Below are 25,469 nucleotides of genomic sequence, written 5' to 3' on the forward strand. Positions count from 1 at the left end.
TATTAAGATTGAAAATAGGGGAAGAAACCACATTCCAAAACCATTCGACCAACCCAATCCATCTTGGATCTGGATATGGTCTTAATGGTAGGATTCCAGCCGGATCCAGATTCAAATAAGTATAAAAATAATTCTTTATTTTTAAGATCAACTAGACATAGTTTGTGAATATCATGGGATTAGCAGATCCACCTATGTGGGTGAATATTGGAGTTTGCCCCTTAGTTCAAACTGGTTATATACAATTGTCCTCATTCTTCTTAGATTAACTAAATAAAATTATCAAAATGCCCTCATTTTAAATCTCAGTCAAAACCCTTGATTTTTCTTCCACAATTAAACCTTCTTCTTCAACCTGTGGTATAAATTATTTGTGTTAATCTTATAGATTAAAAAAAATAAAAATTAAATAATAATAGTAATGAATAAAAAATTAATAAAATATTAAGGATCTTTTGAAGATTCTTTTAGGAAAAATATCTAAAATACCCTTTTAGCAACTTTAGAAAGTGATTTGATATAAAAATATACCAGTCAAATAAAAATTTTGACCAATGTACTTGGTCATTAATATTTTTGTGAAAAATAAAAAATAATGTTTATTAAAAGTTATTTTTAAATTTAATATAATTTTATTTGACTCATTTAAGTCAACTTGCTAATTTTTTGAGTTGAATCAATTCAATGAACATTCAAGTCGAGTTTTACAATTATGTTTTAATTATTAAAAATTATTTATTTATTTTAATAAATTTAACATACATAGATCAAATCAATTTGATGGTGATGATGGCCATACTCATCTCCATCATCATCTATGTGAGTTAAAGATTACTAATTTTAGAAAGAGAAAATAAGGATTTTTTTTTCATTATTATATAAGAGATGACCATAATTAAGGGGTGTGCCATTAATTTTAGAACATAAGAATACAAAAAATATTCAAAAAAATAAACACATTTCTTTAAACCTAAAAGATCATTGCATATCTCGAGGAAATCTATGGTTCTATGCACTTGCCACATAAGTTGAGTATGTTTTTTTTTTTTTTTTCACAATTATGTTTTTAAATAGTAGAGAAAACAAAAATATTTCAAAAAATACTTTGAAATTTTGAACATTACAATTTTTTATTTTATAAATATTAATGGAATAAAACTAAAATAAAGTAAGATATAACTTTGTTGCTCCCTTTTGTATTGTTTTAGAGTCTAAAAGGGAGAGGGAAGGGGTGGGGGCCTAAATCATGTCATCAATATACAAATAACAATGTTAATTAATGGTGTGTTTTATCAACAAAGTAAGGGATCCTTAAAGGTAATAAAGGAGGGTAATTTTTTTATCTATTAAAAATAATATATTAATAGTACTGGATGTTAAAAATAATATTTTTAATAATAATCTCTAAGTTTTTAGCAGTTGTTTAACATGACATTTAGTAAATTTTTTCTTTCTAAATGGTCCTTGGATCTCATCTCCCGCATTTCCCACGATTGAATGTCTTAAATCATTCAAACTTATTATTTTCATTCAAAAATAGAATTTTTGACTCAATCAAATTTCAGAGATTCCATTCTGTCAGAAAAGACTTAAGAAACAAAAAGAAGTCATTTTTAAAGATTTTTTTCAAATATTTTAAAGATGTATATAAAAAATTATGATTTTTTCTTTAATTTTTGGATGAAAATTAATCAAGAATGATTCTTTTGGGTTAAATCATCTAAACAAATCCTTATCTCAATATTTTAGTCAATCTTTTTATGTATATTAATTGAAAAATTTTCACCACTTTTTATTTAATAAGTGGTGAACTTGACAATAAATAAAAAGTAGTGAATTCGACAATAAATAATGGTGAGTTCGACAGTAAAATCTTTGAACTCGACACAAAATATAAAAAAATGTTGAGTTCGACAATAAAATTTTTGAACTAGACAGTTCAATGGACTATTTAAAAAAAAAAGTTTAGTAAATGTCCCGTTAAGCAATCACACAAAACTAAGGGACTAAATAGAAAAAAACCCTTTCTCGAGGGTTCTTTAAAGTAATTTTCTCTTAATACATCTATGGTTCTAGCTGATATTTTACCCAATTTGGAGCAAACTAGGCAAACTTTTACAAATTAAATGAGTCGAACTCGTGGTAGCTGTCTAGAGTCATATTGGGGACAGGATTTCGGGGAACCATCATAAGGTTCAGTTGGTGGGACCCAAAACTTCATATAATTGCATTTATAGGTTGACGTATGGTTGATTACCTTCAAGTACTGTTCGACATCAACATGTGCAGAACCTACAAGAGAGCGAAATGGTTCCACGTAACAGCATCACACCCACTGATATTATTATATACAATAGACGAAGAATTGGACAGTTGGTTTTGTCCCTCCTTTTCTAGTGAGACAAGTGCTTTAAAAAACAAAACTAGAGTTCCCTTACGAAGCCAATCATACTGATAAGACGTTAAAAGTTTCCATCATACGTAAAGGGTCCATTTCTCTGTAACATTACGATCAGTCTCGATAACATGGTTTTAAAGTTGAGATTAGAATATTAAACAAGGATTGCCAAATACTCAGCCCGGCCCACGAGAAAAAGAGAAAAGCGGTTGGGCCCTTCAAATGTTTGTATGGATTGGGCACAATGCTCTAATTTTTATTAAATTCAAAAATCCCCACACAATCTTGTTAGATGGGTCTAGGTTAATTCAATCAGTCAACCTTATAAGACAATTATATGGAGATTGGGCCCCACTAAATGGACCTTTAGGAACCCAAAAATGAAGAATCTTCCAACCATTACACCAATGCACCCCCCAGCTTCCTGGTTATGAGTTAATATAATTTTATTTGACTTATTTAAGTCGACTTGCTAATTTTTTGAGTTAAATCAATTCAATGAATATTTAAGTCAAAATTTGAAATTATGTTTTAATTATTAAAAATTATTTATGTATTTTAATAAATCTAATATACATAGATCAAATCAATTTGATGATGATGATGGTCATACTCATCTCCATCATCATCTTTGTTATAGTCATCATCATCTATGTGAGTTAAAGATTACTAATTTTGAGAAGAGAAAATAAGGATTTTGGTTTTCCTTGTTATGTAAGAGATGGCCATAATAAAAGGGCATGCCATTAATTTTAGAACGTAGGAGTACAAAAAATATTCAAAAAAATAAACACATTTCTTTAAACCTCAAAAATCATTGAAAGGGTAGATGCAATATTTTGATTAAAAAATCATTGGGTATCTTGAGGAAATCTGTGGTTTTGTGCACATGCCACATCAATTGAGTATTTTTTTTTTTTTTAAAATCTTTTAAAGTATTATTTATTTTAAAATACAAAAATATCCCCCTCATCCATTTTTAAAAACATGAATCATAGTAGGATTTCTCATATATATATAGTTTTCACAATTATGTTTTAAAATAGTAGAGAAAACAAAAATATTCAAAAAATACTTTGAAATCTTGAACATTACATATTTTATATTATAAATATTAATGGAATAAAACTAAAATAAAGTAAGCATGACCTTGTTGCTCCCTTTTGTATTGTTTTAGAGTTTAAAAGAGAGAGGGAGATGGAGATGGAGAGGGAGGGGGTGGTGACCTAAATCATGTCATCAATATACAAATAACAATGTTAATTAATTGTGTGTTTTATCACAAAGTAAGCGATCCTTATAGGTAATAAATGAGGGGATTTTTTTTTTCTTTTAAAAATAATATTTTAATAGTATTGGATGTTAAAAATAATATTTTTAATTATATTGAAAGTTAAAAATAAATGATGTTGATGATTTTGTGTCCAACACCATTCCAAACTATTATCCTTTGTTATTATTATTTTTTTGATAACCAAATAATTTATTTTTTGATTGATAACCTGAGGTCTAAGGGCCTCTCCCTATCAGTAAACTCTATCGAGTGTAGTTACAAGAAAGATCATCAAAAAGAATTCTCAATAGTTCTTGAGATAACCCATTAATTAACATCCTCTGTAATAAAAAACAACCCTTTCCCAACAATATCAACAGAGATGACCAACCAAGCGATGAACAATATAAGGGGAGACTACTCAATATCTATACCACAAACCCTTTCTCAATTTCGTGTAAAATCCTCTAAGAAAACCCCTCTTAAATATCTTGAAAACCTTAGATAAAAAATAAAAAATACAAAACTCAAGATATATAGACAATGTAATTTTCTTAATTACAGTCCTTCCTTTATTTCTATCGAAGGTATGACTATTTCTCTCTTTCCAAACACACCAACAAATAGCAAATGGGGTGATGGTCCATGTAAACCTTCGCACCAACAAAAGAGTAGCCAATACAAGCCCAAGAAGCGAAAAGGTCCTTGAGTTCTGTTCTATTATCCTTTATAATTTTGCACTCAACCAGTTTGGAGTGAAAATGAAGGCATTGTGAAAGTAGTATTTGTTACGAGAAGTTAAAAGGGTAACGTAAGTGATAGTTATTTCAATTGTAATGGGGAATAAGTAAATAGTACCTTGACAATGACAGATTTTGATGTCATTTTTGTTGATCTCTCATAGAAGACCAAGGTCAAGGGGTATGTCTTCATTTTGAAAACATAAAGGAATCTCTCAAATATTCTCCAAAACTTGGATCAACCATTCAAACTCTCACCCACCCCAAGAAGAAAAAATGGTTTCACACGTACAGACATACAGCCCTTATTTAAACCTTGAACCTGAGTTTGTAAGGCCAATAGCAATAGGAATATATCGTGAACAAATGGGTCAATTGGGTGTTAGAAAAGGTTCATGGACTGATGAAGAAGATTTCAAGCTAAGGAAATGCATCAACAAGTATGGAGAAGGGAAGTGGCATCTAGTTCCTCTACGATCAGGCAAGTTTCTTTATTTCATTTCCATTACTACATATATATATATAGTTAGTATTCATGAAAAAAAAGATTAATATGTGTTCATTATCTTTGAATTTTGCAGGTCTGAATCGATGTCGTAAGAGCTGTAGACTAAGATGGCTGAACTATCTCCGTCCAAACATCAAGCGAGGAGACTTCTCAGAAGATGAGATCGATCTTATCATCAGGCTTCATAAGCTCTTGGGAAATAGGCAAGCTCTAAGTTTGAATTATGTACTTAATTTGCCTTCCGTGTAGGGTTGAGTAAAATTCTATTTAAGACTCATCGAGTTGACAAATCACTGTATACCTTCTCTTCTTGATACAATCGAATTGCTTGCTTAGGAAAAAAAAATTGTATTCTTCTAGACTATCAAGTTAAAATTATTTATATACTTAAAAAATGGTTGATTAATTAATCTCGTATGTTTTAGATGGTCGCTGATCGCGGGTAGGATTCCTAACCGGACGGCCAATGAAATAAAGAACTATTGGAATACCCATTTGATGAAGAAGCTAGCAGGCCATGACAAGGAGGAAAAATCAAAGCCTAAAATCGTTGAAGTCATTAGGCCACAGCCTCGTACTTTCACCACTACATCAATTCCAACGAGCAATCTACAAGTTATGGGAGATCCACAACAACAGCAGCAACAACAACAACCACAACCACAAGAGGGACCTAGCATGCCAGACCCTTCAGGGGAGCACAGCATGTGGTGGAGAAATCTTCTTAATGGAGATGAGATAAAGGAGAGTTCAAGTGTCGCAAATATGATAGATGGATTATACTCGGACTCTTTAGTGGATGATATTGAGGCCATAAATGATGAAAGCCTTCCGTTTTTCAATAGAGGAGGCCAATGGGAAGGTCTTATGATGGACATGGACTTTTGGTTGGATCCTGAGGCTTGTGTTCCATTGAATCCAGTCTGATTTTTAAAATCTAAATGTTTGAATAAATTAATTGATCTTCAAGAATTTAATTGTGTGTGTTTTTCCTCTTCAAGTCGCCTGTAATCTGTTAGGAATATTTATATGGTAGTTGTATAAATTTTGTTTCTGATTATATATTTCTATACTCTTATAAATATGCATAATAAATCGACTGATATCTTGTCGTTTCTTCTCATCTCTATACTCAATACAGTATACATGGTAATTGTAATAAAAAGGAGACGAAAACGATAAATTCATTTTCCTTCCTTAAATATCGTTTTTTTGGATTTTTTATATTTTAAATTAAAAAAAAATTAATAACAACCAACGTAAAAATAGCACACGTGGCCTGGTGTTATTATTATTTTTTTTTTGGAATAAAAATAGCACTCGTCAACTAGCATGGATTTCAAGGAATCTACCGATTTCGTTTTGAATTAATGCGTTTTTTTTTGGAATAAAAATAGCACTCGTCAACTAGCATGGATTTCAAGGAATCTACCGATTTCGTTTTGAATTAATGCGTGGCAGTGCATAAAGTTCTAAAGAAAAGACTCAAATTTAGTGATCCTTCTATTAAATGAAAACGGTCGCTATCCCACTTTAATTGGAGTTTAAAACAACTTTAACTATTAACAAAGTCGGGCACGCAGCTCAAGATATTCATTTTTTTAAGAAAAATGCTGAAATGAAAAAAATTTACTGCGATTCTCACAAGTCTGACGTGGGGTGTGCACATAACCATAGATGTGATTCCTCGCGATTCAAGTGAAAATCATTTACGATTATGTATGCATGTTTATGTCAGAATTATGAGAATCGTAGTAAATTTTGTGTCACCCCAGCTTGACTCTTTTTTAAAGGGTTATGATGGGATGACACAATGATGTAGTGATGCGCACATAAGTGTACATGCTTTTCCGTGAGATATGAGTAAAAAGCATTTATGGTTATGTGCGCGCCACCACATTATTTGTATCATTCCAACATTTTCCTTTTTTTTTTTTTAAATAATTTTTAATTATTTATTTTTCATTTTATTTTTTAGGGTAACTTTTAATTTAACTAGTGCTTAGAAAAATAAGTTTGGAATATGCTAAAGTGACTGTCGGGTATATTGCATTCGACACTAAGCATTAAAAAATAAACATGAAAATACTCTGCAAACCTATCTGTTGTAATTTTATTACAAAAACTCCCTTACTTTATCAAGTTTGTTACCCAACAAATTGAATCAATCTATAACATGACTAGTTTAGTAAGATTTCTTTATCAAGTTTGTTACCCAACCAACTGAATCAATCTATAACATGACTAGTTTAGTAAGATTTCAAATCTTACTAAGGGACATTGGGCCCACATGGATTATCAAATTGGCAATCCAACACCACATACTGGTAGATTTCAGGAAAAAAAAATCAGATTAAAAACGAAAAAAATTAAATTTTTTTTTTTTTTTGAGCTTGATCCACAGTGTTGAAAATCGATGACCACTGAACTCCCAGTTTTAAATCTAAAATCCAACAATGAAAACTAACTTCTTTTTTCCAAAGTACTTATAATTTTTTTCCTTTGTAATCATTTGGCATCAGATCATGTTATTGGATGCCACAAAATGATACGGTTAGGATCCACTCCGACGTATATATTGGCCAATAAAATTAAATTAACACATTAATTTGAATTTTACGGCGTGTAGTTTTTGTAATAAAAATGCAATTGTTAGGTTTGTCGGGTCTCTCAAAGAAAAATTTTCTTTGACACCTCCATGTTGTCTCACTGTCGAACACAATGTCTTGTGCTTTCACTCTAGGAATTATAGATATTTTTTCATCTATGATTCCTACACTCTTAAAAGTCAAAAAAGTGTGATATGAGGTACAATCTTGAGATCATTCCAGGACGACGATATGAAAATTGAAAAGTGCTAGTTACGAAAATGAACTTAACGTACAATATTTAATTAGCTTTCGCTTGTGACAAATACAAATATTCAACACGTGAGTTGAATGATTGGTCTATTTCTTGTCTTTATATATGCTGACTTTTCTTCATTTTTAGTTGATGAGTTGCACTGTCTGTGTGTCTCCTCTTATGCCACGCTGCAAATATTGTGAGGACATGCATCTACTCCACAATTAGAAAAGGGGAGGGGATCGTCTGTAGTACGTTTTTTACCTGTTGTTCCGTGGACTGAATTTTAACGGTTAAAGGAGCACCATGTCACCAAAAAAGAAAAATCTGTACTTTGAAAAATTGAAGGTAATGGACTATTCATTTTCAAAGCTTTGATCCAACTAAAAAATTATCATTTTTTCAAATTTTCTTTTTAAATTAATCTGATCTACAACATGATCTTTACACGTTTAAGATGTTAGATTTTCTTTTCAACTTGTAAATTTCAAGGAACTAAAGGGAAAAGGTACTACTGAGGATCCCCTCCCCCATAATAGACAGTCCAACAGTCCAAATTAAGGTCGAGCAAGATAAGAGAAGAATTCTTTTTATATTTAAACTAGAGTTTATCTATGCCTACCCGCACGAGCAAATAGAAGGAAAAAAAAACCATAAAATTGTATGTATATTATTTAAAAAAAAGGATTAAAGAAATAAAAGAGAAACTATAATAAAATTAAAAGTGTTTTATTAAAAAAAAAAAAGAATAAGAGAAAAGACAATATATAAAATTGAAATTTGAAAGAATATTCTTAGAGAAGAGTAAAAGAGGAAAGACAATAAACTTCTTAGAAAGGGGGAGAGAATAGAAAGTAAAATTGAAAAGTATCATTGAGATTCATTGTAAGATTAAATCTCAATCTCTATTTATGAGATGATAGATATTTAGATTTGAAACGATAAAAAACAATCATCTTGTTTTATTATATAGATTATTATGGTGCTCAACAGACACATCTCCAAATAACTGCATTATTCATTGACTTGACGTTGTATCGAAGAGTCACATCACTAAAAAGAAGAAAAAAAATCATTAGATCAGCCAAACAAAACCCATGATCACACCGCATACATGTATGGTTTCGATGGTCCTTAGATTACCACAGCATAACCAGTGAAAGATCAATAAGAAATAAAAAACCGCATGATTATTAATTTTTCAGTCCATACAGCATTAAAATTTATTTAAAAAGGATAAACATTTTGGAGCTTCGATTTCTCTATCATCTAATGATTTAACAATCAAGTAAAATAATGGATATCGAGATACAATTAGAAAGAATAAGATTTGTTATGATAGATTGAAATAATGGAATCTACACCAACTCAAAAGTGAATCTCAAAAATCCAGATGATACTTATCACAAATGAAAAAAGATAGATTAATTATGTGGTCGAGATTTTAAACTAGTAAATGCAATCAGGTGCATGGGCATCAATCGTTATACCATTTGTGCAGGTTGCTACTTATACGACAAGGAATTTCGGTACCTTAGGACAGTTAGTAACACAGTTAGAGTTACTGTCATCATTTACTGGGGCTTCCAGCCTTCTCTTGTCAAAAGGGAAGAAGGTGAGACCCCACGACTGCGTTAAATCTGCAGCAGCATATACCGCCATGGTTGGTTCCAAGCATTTCCTTCTTGTAAAATTCCCATGGGCAACTTCATTGGACACAAATTTTAGCAAGAAAAATAGGTTTCCTAGAAATTAGTTCTTTTAAGGAAATTCGTAACGAATATCCTCCCATGTCAGCTGGTTTGTTTGATGCATCCTATAAACGCCATTTTTTTTTTGTCGTGGACCCAACCTTATGATAGGTGGTCCATGAAGCCCATGATTGAAAAAGTGGGACAAAACAAGAGGACATACTTGACACCATTCAATTTGGAAGGAGGATTCCCTTTATATTTCTATGTAGATATAGGATTCTTGATTTACTTTCCTTTTTATTATTTACTTTTTAGCTCTTTGGATCTCTTCTATACTGTAACCGGTGTTGCTTAAAATAGAAAGTTACATTTTCAATTGGCCTTAATTAGTTCTATCTCAATACATTAGAGACGGCAATAGATGAGAAAGAAAGGTTGATTCTCATAGTTGCTTTAAGATAACAAAGAATATAATGCGTTTTATAACTTGAAGTTGGATGGTGATAGTTGCATGCATGAGTTGATGCACATGATTGACAACAAAACAGATGTTAGGACATACACTATGCGAAAAAGGGATAAATTCAATGCTAAGATCTGTCAAATAACATCAAATTTGCTTGGATTTAATCAAATTCAATGAATTTTGTCGTCGAATTTACCCTTTCTTTCACTTAGTGATGTCATGGTTAAGGATTGTAAGCCCCGTCAATACTCTGGCACTACTCTTGCATCCCACATGATCATGTGAATTAAACACCCAAGTTGAGGGGAGGAGATCCTCTATGGTATTTATTTCTTGTTGTACCTTGTGGTAGTACTTTTTAGATAGGTGTGAGAGTGCACATCTAAAAAAAATAGTAAAATCTAACACTTTAAATATGAAAGTTCACTGACTATCCAAGTTCAAAGTCTTTAATCAAGTCAAAACAATTTCTTTTGATATACGGGTTTCATCCGGCAACCAACATTAGAGAGCCAATACCTTTGTCCTATATGGGTTAGAAGTTTCGGAATGGACTGATTTTTTGTGAAGATGATACCTATCGTGAGGAGATTATCCTCACAAAAAATAGTCTCATCTAAAATTTCTAACCCTTAATGGTTTAGAATTGTGAATCATCGATTTTTTACCATTAATTTGTAGACCACTTTTGATGGAGTTAGAAGTTTCAAATAACTCAAGACAAGACTCTTAAGTTATATAAGACAAAATTTTACTCTTTAAATCAAAAACTTTATATATAGGAAATGCTAATGTCCAAGACTTCACGGGGATGTTACTATTGTCCAACACTTTTTTTTTTCAATGATACCTCTCCAACATTTTGTTTTTTAATGAACAAAACAAGGACATACTAGCCTTTTATACAATAAATGCATTTATTATGTTGATATTATTGCCAAATAATTACTACAAAAAAGGTACATAATTCAAAATACTTAAATACTTATAGTATTTATTATATAAACAAGCATTTGTTATGTAAAAGACCAATACACTTTTATCTTTTTCACTAAAAGATAAAATAAGGAGGGATATTATTGAAAAAAAATGTTGGACACTACTAACGTCCTTATGAAATACACCCTTGTGGTAAGCCAACAAATCTTGTTCCTTCATTCAATTCAATCCAAAGCCACATCTTCTATTATTGAAAATACCAGTCCTAGGGTAAGCTTTAGCTATGATTCAAATTATTGTTATTATTATTTTCATCCTAAGCTTGGTAAAAGGTCTACAATTTTATGCTCCTATTTCTTGTAACTACTTTCTTTAATTCAATTACATTGTTAGCCAAGCAATGAAAAGAAGGGGTGATTTAGACATACCCACTACGTCATAATGCGCCAAAAACGACTGCCCCTACAGTCGGAAAACGAGTCGTTTTAAAAGGAGTGATTTTTTAAAAACGACTGTCCAAGACAGTCGGGAAAAAACGACTGTCCAAGGCAGTCGGGAAAAACGACAGTAAAATAGAGATATAGCAACGGTCGCCGACCGTCGCTATAGGGTATTTTGTTTAAAAAAAAAAATTATTTTATACCTGACCCCTCACATGTTGCTAAATGTTGGAGATACCCCTATGTTTTGACGTTGATGACCTACACCCCAACTAATAACATGAAAAGACCCAAATGCCCCTCATCTTCAACTTTCATAAATCTAAATTGAGTAAGAGAATATTGTGAATATGTAGAAGTGAACTTCAAGGATTCTGAACCAGCCGGTGGAATACTCAAAAGCTCAATCGAATCTTCCACCACCCTAAAGAAAAGTATTGAAATCATTACATTCTGCTTGTTGGAGAACATCGTTTTAATATTAGGTTAACAAACAAGATGAAACATGTTAAAATCAAATCTAGACTGCATGATAAATGACAAAGAAGTGATCAAAATCACCTGTATTGATTAGAATTTATGTATATATCTGCAAAGTCTTGACCGATCCTATGTTCAACAGCTGAAGTGCTGACCTCAAGCATCCAAGTGGCTGGATTGTAACCATTGGGAATAGGAGGGATTCCATCAATTCCCTATGTGAGGAAAAAATGTTAGGATGACGAACTTATTCATAAATAACAAAACTGGTAGAAAATGAGATGCTTAAATATTGTGTTCAAAATATACTTGTTATATAAGCCAGTAGATGAGGTATTACAGTAACTAATCCAAATGAATGGATTTTCATTATCAAAAGATACAACTATTTCTACAAACTATCTGTGTGTTGGAGATAATGGGCATATTGGCTCATGTAAATTTGTATATATTTTACCTTTGCTAAACTTATTCGTGAGCTTATAAACCATGGAGTTTGAATCAAGAATTATATTATATATATATCATTCAATATATGAACTGATAGGCTCAATCTTTGCTACTAGAGAAATGTATGAAGCAGGAGCAGACGTAGTAGCAATAAAATGCAAACGATAAATTGTTTTGTATCTCAGAACATAAAAAAAGCATGGGAATACAAAGTAAAAACAGCCACCTAAGTAGACGATTAGTGATTATAATTCAATTCTTTTCCATACGTAAATTATATCTTTAAAAGTTTGAATACATATAAATCTCAATGAATATTGTATGAATTTTACATGTAGGAAGAAAAGACCCAACCAGATCCATCTAATAGTATCAGAAGTGAACACCTTCTGCCAGCAAAGAATCTTTAACTCATGAAAATGATGCATTTTAAATAGCTTTCCAACACCAGTATCAAAGAAAAACTTGTGTCATTTGTATGACCACAAGTGCGAGCTAGTGAGAAACCAACAAATATATGTCTTTCAACTACAAGCTCTTTATTAACTTTAATATTGGAGCCTACATGTTGTAAGATTTAGATTCAATTGATAGCGTTTCTCCTTCCACCAAAATAAATAAGAAAGTAAGAGTGTTCACTGGTACCTGAAAGTGGTTAATCATAGTCTGGGAGTGGTCACCAAGCTTCCCTCCATATATAACTCTACCCCCTCGTTTCATAAGAAGTAGCTGCATCGAAACCACAGAGATAATTTAAAATAAATTATAATATGGTTGCATATATGAAATTAAACTAAATGATAAGGACCCTATCGATCACCAATCAGCACGCTTTCAAGGCGGCCATTTGGGTGACATCTATATGATCCATTGGAGTGCACCATATGACTTAACCACTATATTCTGAGATTGGGCACTCAAACCCGAGTTTCTTAACTCCGAATACTCAAAAAAACAGAACATGAGGGCCCAATCAAAGGGATGGAGGCATTACTTACATGTTGGGTGTGATAGTCCCCTCCAGTGGCAGCAACTAATGATCGACGCCATACCATATCTTGGGCCAGCCATAGTAATTTTCTATTGTGTGGCAAGCATGCCGGCAATCCAGTATCACCTAAAAAGATGTCCAGTTCCATTTACTCTGCATGCAAACAGATTGCTAGCCAACCAGTGCGACGTAATCCAGAGCAACATAAAAGATGTAACTAAAAGCATAACTTCAGAAGGTAAAATCAATCAGCTGAGACGCAACTTGGACCTGGTTTCTTTAAGCTTGCCATGTACACAATGTAAATGGTCCACAGATATGCAAATGAATTGCTTATCAAAGGCTGTCAAGACAAAAATAAACCAAGAATTTAAAAGCATAAAATGAGGAGTATTTCAAAAAATGATTCATTTCTTTTAATACATTTCCGAATTGATCAGAGGGCCTGCTTGGAAGATGGGACTCAACTCCAACCCGCCTTGCTGTTTGGAGTTACACACTCCTAGAACTCCCCAAACACCCTAAATTGGTGGAGTTGCAACTCCCACCTAGTGTGAATTACAACTCCACCAAAGCCACATAATTACTCATGTACCCTAGGCCAACCATGCCAACATTCCATGTTGGGTACATTATGATGACTTCCAATTCCCACAGACAACCAAACATTAGGGTTCATTTCAGAAGTTGCTGACAATTCTTAAATGTGGAAAGTAAGTCCCGCTTCAATCTTGCAACAATCTCTGCAGCATTTTCACCTGATCAACACTTGCACCAGCACTTGCTCGGCCATCATTCAAATGCACCTAAGAAAACAAAATGTAAATAAATCATGCAAAAAATTAAGTTTAAAGCACAGACTGACACAAGCTTCAAAGGTTCATTGACTAGCAAAACAAGTACTTGGATGTGGAATGTAGATCTACCATCCCAAAAAAGGCACTCTACAAAACCAATACTATTAAGTGCATCTTGCTCTTGGGGCTCATATATACAAATGAATGTGTTTATGGTTATAAAAAAATTTTAATTTTGACATTTTCCAAAAAATTATGGGAGATTTTCTCAAATTTTGGCGATTGGAAAGTCAATTAGCCAATTAGATTGGTCCTGTTACAAGATGTTATGTGAACTTGCGAGCCTAGCCAAATTCTTTCCACTCGTCTAGGCCTGATGTTTCTCCATTCATATATTTGTCAAGGAATGTTTTCATCTCGATGTGTCTATCTACATGCACATTGACCCACACATGCTCCGAATCTAAAAGTGAAGGATGATATTAAGAATATAGTTAGTATTTAAAAAGTGTTTGCAAACTTCTATAGTTTGGTACTTTAGTTACTACAAAAGTTTATTAGTCTTTATTAGGAGAAATGTCCTACATTTAAACCAAATGAACGAAGTCAATAAGAACATGGAGAAAATCCAACCAACCCATGAAAATGTCCTACATTTTGAAACAGTTATCTTTGACATTTGGGAAGTGTAATTGGGCAGCATGCCTAATGTCTGATTCATCTGAATGCATGAAGGTCTTCTTCTGCTCCTTATCAATGGTGCAGTGGTATAGCAACATCTGTGGCTCCAGGAGCAAAATAATGTATTGTATCCAAAGTAGTTGACAAGTTGACACTTGACGTGTCTGGCTGCTGCTGAGGTACATGGTGGTGAAAATGGTTTGGCAAACTCTGCTCAATACGAATCATATAGAGTCCTGAAAATAAGTTTAAGCTTAGTGTTTCACAATAAGTATGAAATAACCCTGCAAACTTAAAATTCAATTTTACGGATTAAAAAAAATAACTATACAATCTTGTTAAACCTTTATTCTAGTCCATGTGTCAAACTTCATCATTTGTTCCTTCAGACTGATGGGATTGTCTCTAATTCCACAACTCTAGATTTAAACTCATGCCAGTTTCTTGGGTAAAACAAAAATAGACTCCTGTGTTGGAAGTATTGCTATGAACAAAACAAGTCAAAAGCTGACTTGATTCCAACTAAGATGTGAACAAGGTGGGGGTTGAACTCAAGGCTTTGACCCGTCAAATTTTTTAGACAAAATTTTCAATTTTCACGTCATAGTGCGAAGAGAATTCCTTCAAATTTTGAACCGGGTTGGCTGCTTCAAAGTCACTCTCCAAGAAACTTGGATCTCCACTTGTATCAATAATGAAAGTCCTGTGTTTTTGGATTCATTGCTACTATGTCGAGCCACAAACTTGTTTATTGTTCGATTCATATAGTAGGTTGTGGGAAATAATGAATCCACTGTTTTGGTGTATATTAGAGATATCCCACGCTTTAGTAAATATTAAAGATACCCTTGTCTTTGGCTTTGGTAAAATTAAATTAGGGATACATCCCCTTTGTTTTCAATTATATTTGATGATATTTTTTGAATTAGCTCATCTTCTATGAGACTATCATAAATCGCAAGTGATCCAATGGTCCAATATGCATGATTGGGGTTAATTCTAGTGTGGCAAACAGTGAATTCCAATTTGGAACGACCAGCGTGATAACATTGCAGACAACTATAACCCCTTGAAGATACATGAATGTATAATTTTCGAGAGGATACGTGTCCCTATCAAATGAAAAGGTGTACATTAATGGTTCCACCTCAGAGCATCACATCCACTTGTACACACGGTTGGATTGTTGCATTCGTCCCTTCCTTTTTAGTTATAAGTGCCTTAGAGACTAAAACAAAAAAAGTCCACATCTTAAGTGCTTTGGAAAAACAACACGGAGTTCCCAAATAAGTCATATGTGGACCACAGACTGAAGACCACCTATCTACGTCATGATTTTTAAACTCGTCCAAGACCAAGACATATTGCCTGAGTTAATTCGGTATCGGAGTTGAACAAGACTAACTCACAAAGTATTTTGAGACAACCGCGTATCATGAGATAAGCAAATCGTCTCGGACGATATTTTCCAATATCTCAGGAGATACAAACAAGACAATGCAGAAAATGATTAACTCACGAGTTAAAACCTCAACCCTCTATTCTCTCACACTACAGTAAAATAGGGATATAGCGACAGTCGCCGACCGTCGCTATAGGTCAAAAACCCGTCGCAAATACATATAGCGACAACCACCCTCTCCGTTGGTGGTCATCGCTTAAACCTCCGACGCTGTAGGTATCGACGGCCAACTATTCATCATTATATATGGGACGTATAGCGACAGCCCCTATCAGTCGTCACTATAGATTATTTTTTATTAAAAAAATAGGGCATTTAAAAAACATAAATTAATTAGATCTTTAGCTACCGTAACAGCCGTTGGTATAAGAACTTTTGAAAAAAAAAATTAAATTTTACACTTGCCCCCCTCACATGTTGTTGAATATTGGAAATACCCCTATGTTTTGAAATTAATGACCTAAACCCCAACTACCAACATGAACAGACCCAAATGCCCCTTGTCTTCAACTTTCATAAATCTAATTGCCCATCCAAATTCTAGTCTACAATTTGAAACTCCTGCAATAAGCATTTTAAATACCACACTCTAAGAAACATAATTGACACGACAATAGTTGGGCTAAGATTGTTTTGCCGGTACATTATGACATCACTTACATACAACACAACCTCCCTTCTTCATTATCAAATTGCAAGTTCGTCTATTTTGTTTTGTAGAATATAAATAAGAAACTATCAGTAGCATACCTCCCTCAAATCTGCAATACTTCACCTTACCTATCATGATAACACTATTTTGTGGCGATGTTTCCCGATTACATATATACCTGTCTGATTGCATTGTGACATGTGTAAACGTAATGAATTGTGGATTAATTCCAACACTCAGTAACAGCTACCACGAAAAATCAAAAAAATCGAAGATCATAAGTAAAATTTTCAAAAATTAGAACTTCAAAAGCACAACTGAAGATGAACCTATCGTGCATGAATCAGATCAAGAATGATCCTACAGATCTGAAACGATCCAATTTCTAAGTTAGCTTTATTGCAACAAAATCACTGCAAATGATCTTATAGATGATAAACGATAATCTAGGATTGGTTTATAAACAAATTGCAGTCTAGATTCATACAAATGAAGACTAAATTGAACAATAAAAACCAATCCAAAGACACGATTTTTAGCACTAATTCAGCTTAAATACAGAAAACAAACGCAAAATCCATAACATTTAGAAAGAACAGACGAAACAGAACTCACAGTCAAGGCCTCCTTCATGGTGATTGGAGCATTTGCAGCCATGGAGCCAAGATCGATGCTTTGACGCGGGAAAACGGATTTGCGGTGGAGGTCTGTGTACCCAATTGGTTTGATACACACAAAACAATGGATCTAAACACTGCGTAACATCCAAATTCAATGCAATAGTTGAAATACATAAAAAAATATATATATACAAATGAAGGGGGATCTCATCTAGCTCCTGGCATGTATAACAAGAATCATACTTAATGAACAATTAAAAGCGAACTGATTATCACAAAAAATAGTCCACATATATCGAAATTAAAACATCACGGGGATGAGATCAGAACCATGCTTGACAAGAGGTGTATCCTCTTAAGATTAGATTGAAGTACTTTGATAACAACCCAAACCAATTGGGTACACATATTGTAATAACATTGATGATGACAAGATAATTCAACCTATGATATATAAGTAGGATTTAACCTGAACTAATGAATAGAATCCAACCGAACTTCCATGGTTTACATGCAACAGAAGGATAATTCTTCGAAAAGGGAATAAAAAAATAATAATCATTCAGTGAAAATGAAGGACAGGAAATTGACATCTGAAAGGATTCATCACTGATCTTTAAAGATACTGATCAGTACTAAGGTTACGAACTGAAACACTAAAAAATAAAAAGCACACAAAGGAATATCCTTTACTGGCCTTCTATAAGGTGGGATCACCAACTAGATAAGAAACAAAAATGTGAGAAACAGAAAGATCTAATAATAACGAACTTTTCAGAGATCAGATTACTGGAATAAAATCAAAAGAACGAACATGATTTTTATGAATCTAAAAAGTGTGCAACACAGCAGAAGGAACCATAATAAAATAAGGAAATGAAGATCATAAAGTAAAGAGTCGTGCTGGGGTAACACAAACGGAGAAACAAAGGTGACAAAATGATGTGGTGTCGTGCACATTACCGTAGATGCTTTATTGCAAGATACGAGTGAAAAGCATCTACAATTATGTGCGTAAGAAAACCATTGATATGAAGGGGATCTGGATTCTTGTATAAGGTTTGATAAGTTTTAAAAAAAAAACTAGATACACCACCTTTGATATGAAGAGGATCCGGATTCTTGTATAAGGTTTGATAAGTTTTAGTAATACTTGGGTTCTGATATTCTTCAACAAATCTTCGATGTAATTTCAGATGAATGGGTCATCCATAATTGTCCTTCTATTACACTGGAAAAAACAACAGTTTTGAAAAGTAGACCACATGAGAATGGGAACAAAGAAAAGAAAAGTCAAAATAACAGAAAAAGCAATAGCATCAGTGATAAGGTCCCAATTATTCAATTTTGGGACCACAATTGCACTAAGATTACCATTACATAAATGTTAGTTCCTTTAAATAATTGTAAAATTATTTTATTTATCAAAATTAATAAAGCTAATGATATATTAGTGTTAATTGTAGCGCACGTGGAAGCCAACAAATCGCGAAACAATTACGGTTACAATACACGAGCCGAAAGGAAGCATCCAGAAAAACCTCGAAGGATTTGGGCGCCACGTCACCGCGCCGCGGCTAGCCATGACCGCGCCGCGGTCATTTCGAGGAATTGGCCCTCGAGATTTTCACAGAAGCTTCTAGAAGCTTCGGTGGTTGTAACTGAATGGGTAGTTTGAAGCGAATCATCCGAAAAGTTAACCCGATTGCCCGAATACGAACATTATAAATTTGAGGGTTGATTTTAGAGAAGGCTCTCTCCTTGCTCTCTTCTTCTCCAATTTTTGATTGTTCCTCTCTTTAATTTGCTGTAATTTTCTATTGAGAGATCTCTTGAGTGTAGTGAGAACATCAAGAGTGTTCAATTCTTTTTCTTTGTAAATTGTTGGGAGAGCTATAAAAGAAGAATTCGGATCGATCATCATCTTCATCTTCTTCACCTATTCTCTCTTTTCTCTTTTATTATTTTTCTGCAATTACAATGCTTGCAATGATTGGCTAAATTCTCATTAGAGAAGTTAAGGAAGCCATAGCAAATTAATCCCTCTAGTGTAGATTTAAATTCTTGCTTGCTTACATGTTTTAATTCCGAAAATTCTATTATGATTAAGGTAATCCAACTTATAATTTTGATCCAACTTAGATAGCCATTACTTAGATAAGTTCAAGAATGGCTATGCTACGTGAATAATCAGAATATAAATTGGGCAATCTCCATCATATTAGGATTTTCATGAATAACTTCTAATTTCTTTCAAAAATTTAATTGATCCATCTTCCGATCCATGAGCAATGACTTGCTCCATGGATTGAGTTAATTTCAGAATTTATCTACACTATGGATTACTTGCAAAGGTTTACTTGACCTCTCTAATCCCTCTCTCTTAGAATTTTAATCTTTATTTTCTGTTTAGATTGCAATTTAGTTTCTACTACAACTTTGCTTTGTTTTTAAAACTAATCTGTTTTTGTTTCTAAATTCTGTTTTGGCATTTTTATCCGAATGAATCCTTGAATTCTCATTGTCCCTGTGGAACGAATTCGACTTGCCCAAAGTCTTAGTTCACATCTTTATATCTGCATTTCTATTGCAAGCTTTACAATCGATCAATCAGGGATTGGATAAGAATCAAACCTTAAGGATTTTTTCAAACCCCAATATCTCGTTCTATTGATATTCGGCTATCAGATTTGTCATAGCCAAGATCTCTGGATCATTTTTGTATCTGCAAAATGGCAAAAACTGGTATTCCAAAGAAGCAAACTAACATTCAAATATAGTATTAAAAGAAAACTCATAAAGAACTTACGGTTTTGCTTCCTGCCCATCGAATGGGTTCACTTCAGATTCCATTAGCATGTTTACCAGAACCAAATATCTTCCATACAAGGCAGCATAAAAATAGTGACAAATGATGAAAGGAGATTAATGATTGGATATAACAAATTAAAAATTTTATAAGGAAAAAAACATATTAAAAAGAGATGCTACGAAGGAACACAAAGATGCTTTACCCCCACTCAACATCATCATCATCATCATCATCTTTGCTATACTCCTAGAGAGGGAAAAAACTCACTCACTAAACCAAGACACAGTTCTAAATTCTTGAATAGGAAAATTTGCAACTGTATGAACTGGTTAGCAAGCAACTTTTCATCTTTTAAGGGGGTGACAAATGTGAAGCTGCACCTTTGCATGGAAGCTATGTTAAGAGGCTCTTAAAATGGTTATTCAATGTCTATGTTTCATAAAGAAAGATGAATGTCCAAGCATTAAAGGAGAATATCAGAACATATGGCACACAATAACCCAATCAATGGGTCTCAATTGTAAGTAATTGTTAGAAGAAACTCAGACTTCTGTGGATAAATCTGTTTCATCTTATTTGGAGATCAATAACATTGTTAGTAGCATATATATACCCCTATTAGCATACCTTAGTTCAGCAAAGAAATAACAGAAACATCAAGAGTGTCAGTAGCATATAAATATAAACTATTAGCATCCACAGAAATTAAACCTGAGCATATATTTAAAAAAATCGGCTTAGATGAGAGAAATATACATATTTCCTAGATATCACTACCAGTCTTCAGATTTTTTGCCTAAATAGTAGCATTGATGAGTAAGTCAGCCACATGGATGGATGGAATGTTAGGGGAATCAAAGTAGTTAGTTAGTAATAAACTGACCAATCATCTTTAAATAATACAATGTCAAAGCTACCAAATAAAATATACAAAGATGGATTACAGGGCACACCTGCAGAGATCTCGGTGCCATGTAGGGACATTCTTGTATGTCAAGCGGGCAGTGACATCGAACATAATGATTGCACATTGTCCATGGATACTACATGAGCAAAGAGAAAGGTTGATCGGTTGTAGATCTTGCTAAATAAATGTAGAAATAGAGATTAAGAAATGGACTTTGGACAAGTCGAATTCGTTCCACAGGGACAGTTTGGATTCAAAATCTCATTCGGATAGAAACAAAAACAGAATTAGAAACAAATTGATTTTAAAACAGAATTGATTTGTTGCAAATTAGAAAATGAAAATTAACAATAGAAAATAGAAATTGAAACTAGTGAGAAAGGGCTTAGAGAGCTCAAGTCTACCATTGCAAGTCATCCAAAATGCTAATTAATTCTAAATATGACTCAATCCACGTAGCAAGTCATTGCTCGTGGATCGGAAGATGATTCGATGTATCCATTGATTGGAACCCAAAAGTATCCATGAAGATCTCTGATTTAGGCAAGATTACCCGACTTATGCTTCCATTCATCACAGAGCATGAGTGTTCTTGAACTTATCTAAGTAATACTCATCAAAGCTTGAATTAGAAGCATAAGTTAGATGATCTTATCATGAAGAGATTCATAGATTTAACATTAAACATAGAAATATAGAATTGAAATAACATGAGTAGAATGAACTTGCTCCGGCATCCTTGATCTCTCTAAAGAGGATCTAGCCGATCATCGCAAGGATCATATTGCAACAATAATAAAAGTAAGAAGATGATAGATGGAGAAGAGAATGTAGAATAGTGTTGCAACTTGATTCCTTCCTTGATGATCTCTCAAAAGAGTTACAATTAAGCTAATGGATTACTCTTGATGTTCTCACTCCTTTCAAAAGCTCACCAAAAGGAAATTACAGAGAATTCTAAGAAGAAACTAAAGAAAATTAAAGAAGAAAAGAGCCTAAGAGGGACCCAAGAGGGGACCCCTTCTTTGAAATCAACCCTCAAATTTATAATGTTCTTATTCGGATAATCGGGGTGATTTAGCGGATAATTCGATTCAAATGACCCAATCAGTTACAACCACCGAAGCTTCTAGAAGCTTCTGTAAAAATCTCGAGGATAAATTCCTCGAAACGACCGCGGCGCGGTCTTGGCTAGCCGCGGCGGGGTGACGTGGCGCCCAAATCGATCAATATTTTTCTAGAAACTTCCTTTCGGCCCGCGTATTGTAACCATAATTGTTATTTCTTTTGTTGGTTTCCGAATGTGCCCTTTTCACCTGAAATTAGTAACAAACTATTGTTAGTCACATTAATTTGGGATTTAATAAAATTTATTATTATTTTAAGGGAACTAGTATTTATATGATGGTAATCTCGGTGAAATTACGATCCCAAAATGATATTATTGGGACCTTATCAAAGGTGGCAGTTAAATACATAGTGATGCCAACCACGGAGAAAAACAAGAAAGATGAGGGGATAAAAACTTGGAAGGCAAATGGTAAATCATGGGTTCTACTATGTTGGTCATATGCAAAAAAAACCTCATGGTTAAAAAAACTTAAAATGTGTATCCAACAGATGTAAATTCACTTTCAAGAACCAGACTGCATTTCTAGAGAGTAGCTTATGGTTTAGAAAACTGAGATTTTTAAACTTATCACAACAGAAGAAAAATCCAGATTGTTTCAGTAAATATCAGTTGAAAACTCAAGCAATTAAACAATTTAGAACTTGATTCATAAAAGGAACTCCACTAAAACTATAACTATAACAATAATTCAAGTCAGAAAAGAAAAACACATGAATTGGTCCAGGCTCAATGGCATTATGAAATAATAACAGATATTTGGGCAAATAAATCCTTAAAAAACACCATTTAGCCCCATTTCTCTCCAAAGTAAAATAAAAATATGTTCAATGCAGAATCTGTAGGACTGTAATCAATCAATCGAAAAATAACCATCTGACACTTGAATAATCTGGAAGGAAATCAACACCAAATGTATGTTCATGCCTTCAGAACCCTAACTAATCAACAGAGATAAGCTTAGAAAGCTAAACAATCATACATGAACAAGCACTACAAAACCATATTATGATTAGAAACAATGCACCATTCCATTAGGATTATATATGTGGTGATCTGATCTAAGCTTAGTATCCAAACAAATAGATGGCAAACTAACAGTAGCTTGAGTATGCAAACCTCAAGAAATAGAAATCAAACATTTGTTTTACATTACAAATCATAAATAGGTTAAATTAGTCAAAACTATGGACCAAAAATATCCAATTCTTATCAGATCCAACAAATACCGGTATCAGATTGGACGATTTAAAATGAAAATAGTACAAACAATCAGATCTTATTTTGAAACTTACTAATATCCATCTCTAAGTCCTCCAAACTTCTCCTGACCTGCAGTATCCCAGCAGTAGAATCTGATCTCCCCACAGTTTGTGAAGAAATCCAATGGATGAACTTCAACACCAATAGTGGCCGAAGTCGTTAAAGAAAATTTGGGATAGAAATGTAAAAATGCATAAAGAAAGATTTAAAATTTCAGTTTTTACTACAGAGCAAAGGATTCTTGAAACCAAGACAAAGTTACTGTTCCTTAGAATTTCAGTAGAGAATTAGCACCAAGGACATGATTCTTACTCCAAAGAAAAATAAGATAAAAAAAAATTCTATTTGAGGGAAAAAAAAAGCCAAAACTAAGGAGATGCGTAGATGTATTTTTCATTCAGTTAATCATTCCAACTTTACTAATAAGAGAATTGATTTCTCCTTGTTTTTCCAGTAGCAATAAAATTATTGACCCTTTGGAATCAGAACTTTTGACTCTAAGATCCTGAACTTGTTGTAATAGAAAATTGAACTAATTGCTTTGGTCAGTTTATTCAGACAATGCATTTGTCGATCCAAACTTACTAAAGCTTTAAAATCCCTCATCAGAAAAGTTAGAATTTGAAAAGGAAAAAAAGAAACCCAATTAATTGGAATTTTAAACTAAAAACTTAATCATCATCATAATCTCTACAACACCAAAATTATCAAGAAAGGAATAGTCAAAGAAATACCAAAAGGATAGAGATTTACTACCAATGAGAAGTGAAAACTACTCACTTGAACTTGAAGTTGAAGCTGTTTGAGATATTCGATGACTTCATCAAGCATCGATGCCTTATCTGTCTATCATAAACAGAACATCAAATTGTTCGGTCAGCTATTTGAGCTCAAACCGAACTGGATTTCGAAATTAAGAAAATTAATATAAAATAAAAAAAATTTAAAAACCTTGTTAGAATTTGGAATTAGATTCTGTAAAGCTCTCATTTTCTCATTAATTCAACTCCTCCTCCTCTGTCCAACATTTACAAATATCAATAATTAAACCACTTCAAATCAAAATCCTGAGAAATAGAGATAATTAAGAACGTAAATTTTTACCTTTTCAGATAAATTGTGGAATTCTGCAGCTCGGCTTCTCTTGAAAGAATTGCGAGGAGGAACAGCCTTCGAAGATCCCTCTGACACCTCAAAACCCTCCTACATTCAAACAATATCGACCAATTAAACCTCAATTGGATTTGATTTTTAAGGTTTACAATTGAGATTCAACAACAAAACAAACACCTCGCTTTCTCAATGCGAACATCCATAATCCTGGAGAGTTGAAATTCAATTGAGAGATCGAAACCCTAGATAGGTGAAATCCAATAGAGTCTAAGAGAGAGTCGATGAGAGAGATCGAGTTGAATAGAGAAGATAAATCGTGTGAGGCGCAAATTTGATATAAACCTTAGAAATCGAGTTGAATGAGAAAGAAGGCAAAACGATTGATTTGGCACAAAAATTAGGGGATTTTTAATCCAATTCATCTGGTTTTGAGTTCCATAGAGGAAGATACCAATCTGAATTGGGAGCAAAATGAGCAAATTATATTTTTTGTCGACTGCAGAGTGTAGAATGAGAATTAGGTTTTTACAGAAATGTTGCAAAGAGGTTCTTTCATAAAAACTCAGCGAGACTCGGGAGGTATGTTTGTTTGAGAGAGAGAGGGAGAACCTGTTGCCAACGATGGAAGCAAATGGAGACTGAGCTCTTCTTCCTCATCACTAAGAATTGCAGGAAGGGAGAAAGAGAAAAATTTACGATTTCGTTCACACACTACAGCGACGGTATCAATTTTTGGTCGCTACAGATAGATATAACGACGGTTTATATGAAGCCGTCATTGTAATTCGTTGCTACAGAACAAATTTCTTG

General features: G+C 33.2%; 2 protein-coding genes and 2 long non-coding RNA genes across 9 annotated transcripts; 1 reads left to right on the forward strand and 3 right to left on the reverse strand.

Moving 5' to 3' along the window:
* The first annotated feature begins 4,677 nt into the window (after window positions 1–4,677).
* LOC147411488 (transcription factor MYB1-like) lies at window positions 4,678–5,991 on the forward strand. The gene is made up of 3 exons (XM_086452918.1): window positions 4,678–4,892; window positions 4,993–5,122; window positions 5,345–5,991. Exons 1-3 carry the CDS (start codon window positions 4,688–4,690, stop codon window positions 5,844–5,846), a joined length of 837 nt encoding a protein of 278 aa, XP_086309044.1. The 5' UTR covers window positions 4,678–4,687; the 3' UTR covers window positions 5,847–5,991.
* Window positions 5,992–11,509: 5,518 nt separating this feature from the next.
* Window positions 11,510–15,196, reverse strand: LOC147411489 (ABC transporter G family member 31-like). Of its 3 annotated transcripts, none has more exons than XM_086449140.1 (7): window positions 14,675–15,196; window positions 13,982–14,029; window positions 13,494–13,566; window positions 13,231–13,376; window positions 12,878–12,961; window positions 11,864–11,997; window positions 11,510–11,726 (listed from the first exon to the last, which is right to left on the reverse strand). In XM_086449140.1, the coding sequence occupies exons 4-7, from the start codon at window positions 13,369–13,371 to the stop codon at window positions 11,564–11,566; spliced, it is 522 nt and encodes a 173-aa protein (XP_086305266.1). In that variant the 5' UTR covers window positions 13,372–13,376; window positions 13,494–13,566; window positions 13,982–14,029; window positions 14,675–15,196; the 3' UTR covers window positions 11,510–11,563. The 3 variants fall into 3 exon arrangements, with proteins under 3 accessions (XP_086305266.1, XP_086305262.1, XP_086305276.1); XM_086449136.1 differs by having other exon boundaries at window positions 13,231–13,566; window positions 14,675–14,937; window positions 15,046–15,103; XM_086449150.1 differs by lacking the exon at window positions 13,982–14,029.
* Window positions 15,197–17,247: 2,051 nt separating this feature from the next.
* LOC147411490 (uncharacterized) lies at window positions 17,248–24,394 on the reverse strand. Of its 4 annotated transcripts, XR_015180250.1 has the most exons (6): window positions 24,327–24,394; window positions 23,579–23,678; window positions 21,201–21,290; window positions 20,070–20,160; window positions 18,532–18,666; window positions 17,248–17,569 (listed from the first exon to the last, which is right to left on the reverse strand). It is a non-coding gene; the product is annotated as an uncharacterized LOC147411490 (long non-coding RNA). The 4 variants fall into 4 exon arrangements; XR_015180248.1 differs by having other exon boundaries at window positions 17,248–18,666; XR_015180249.1 differs by having other exon boundaries at window positions 17,248–18,666; window positions 20,070–20,177.
* A 38-nt stretch (window positions 24,395–24,432) lies between these two features.
* LOC147411491 (uncharacterized) lies at window positions 24,433–25,469 on the reverse strand. The gene is made up of 3 exons (XR_015180252.1): window positions 25,269–25,469; window positions 24,651–24,749; window positions 24,433–24,563 (listed from the first exon to the last, which is right to left on the reverse strand). It is a non-coding gene; the product is annotated as an uncharacterized LOC147411491 (long non-coding RNA).

The sequence above is a fragment of the Akebia trifoliata genome, chromosome 1, assembly GCF_017979445.1.
Source record: "Akebia trifoliata isolate Shusen 1 chromosome 1, ASM1797944v1, whole genome shotgun sequence".
Lineage (NCBI taxonomy): Eukaryota > Viridiplantae > Streptophyta > Magnoliopsida > Ranunculales > Lardizabalaceae > Akebia > Akebia trifoliata.

Coding starts and splice junctions, on each gene's coding strand:
- LOC147411488 (XM_086452918.1), top strand. CDS start 4,688: ATGGTTTCACACGTACAGACATACAGCCCTTATTTAAACCTTGAACCT. Junction 4,893..4,992: donor TCTAGTTCCTCTACGATCAG/GCAAGTTTCTTT, acceptor TGAATTTTGCAG/GTCTGAATCGATGTCGTAAG. Junction 5,123..5,344: donor CATAAGCTCTTGGGAAATAG/GCAAGCTCTAAG, acceptor CGTATGTTTTAG/ATGGTCGCTGATCGCGGGTA.
- LOC147411489 (XM_086449150.1), bottom strand. CDS start 13,371: ATGGAACTGGACATCTTTTTAGGTGATACTGGATTGCCGGCATGCTTG. Junction 11,998..12,877: donor CTATGATTAACCACTTTCAG/GTACCAGTGAAC, acceptor TTCCTCACATAG/GGAATTGATGGAATCCCTCC. Junction 11,727..11,863: donor ATAAATTCTAATCAATACAG/GTGATTTTGATC, acceptor ACTTTTCTTTAG/GGTGGTGGAAGATTCGATTG.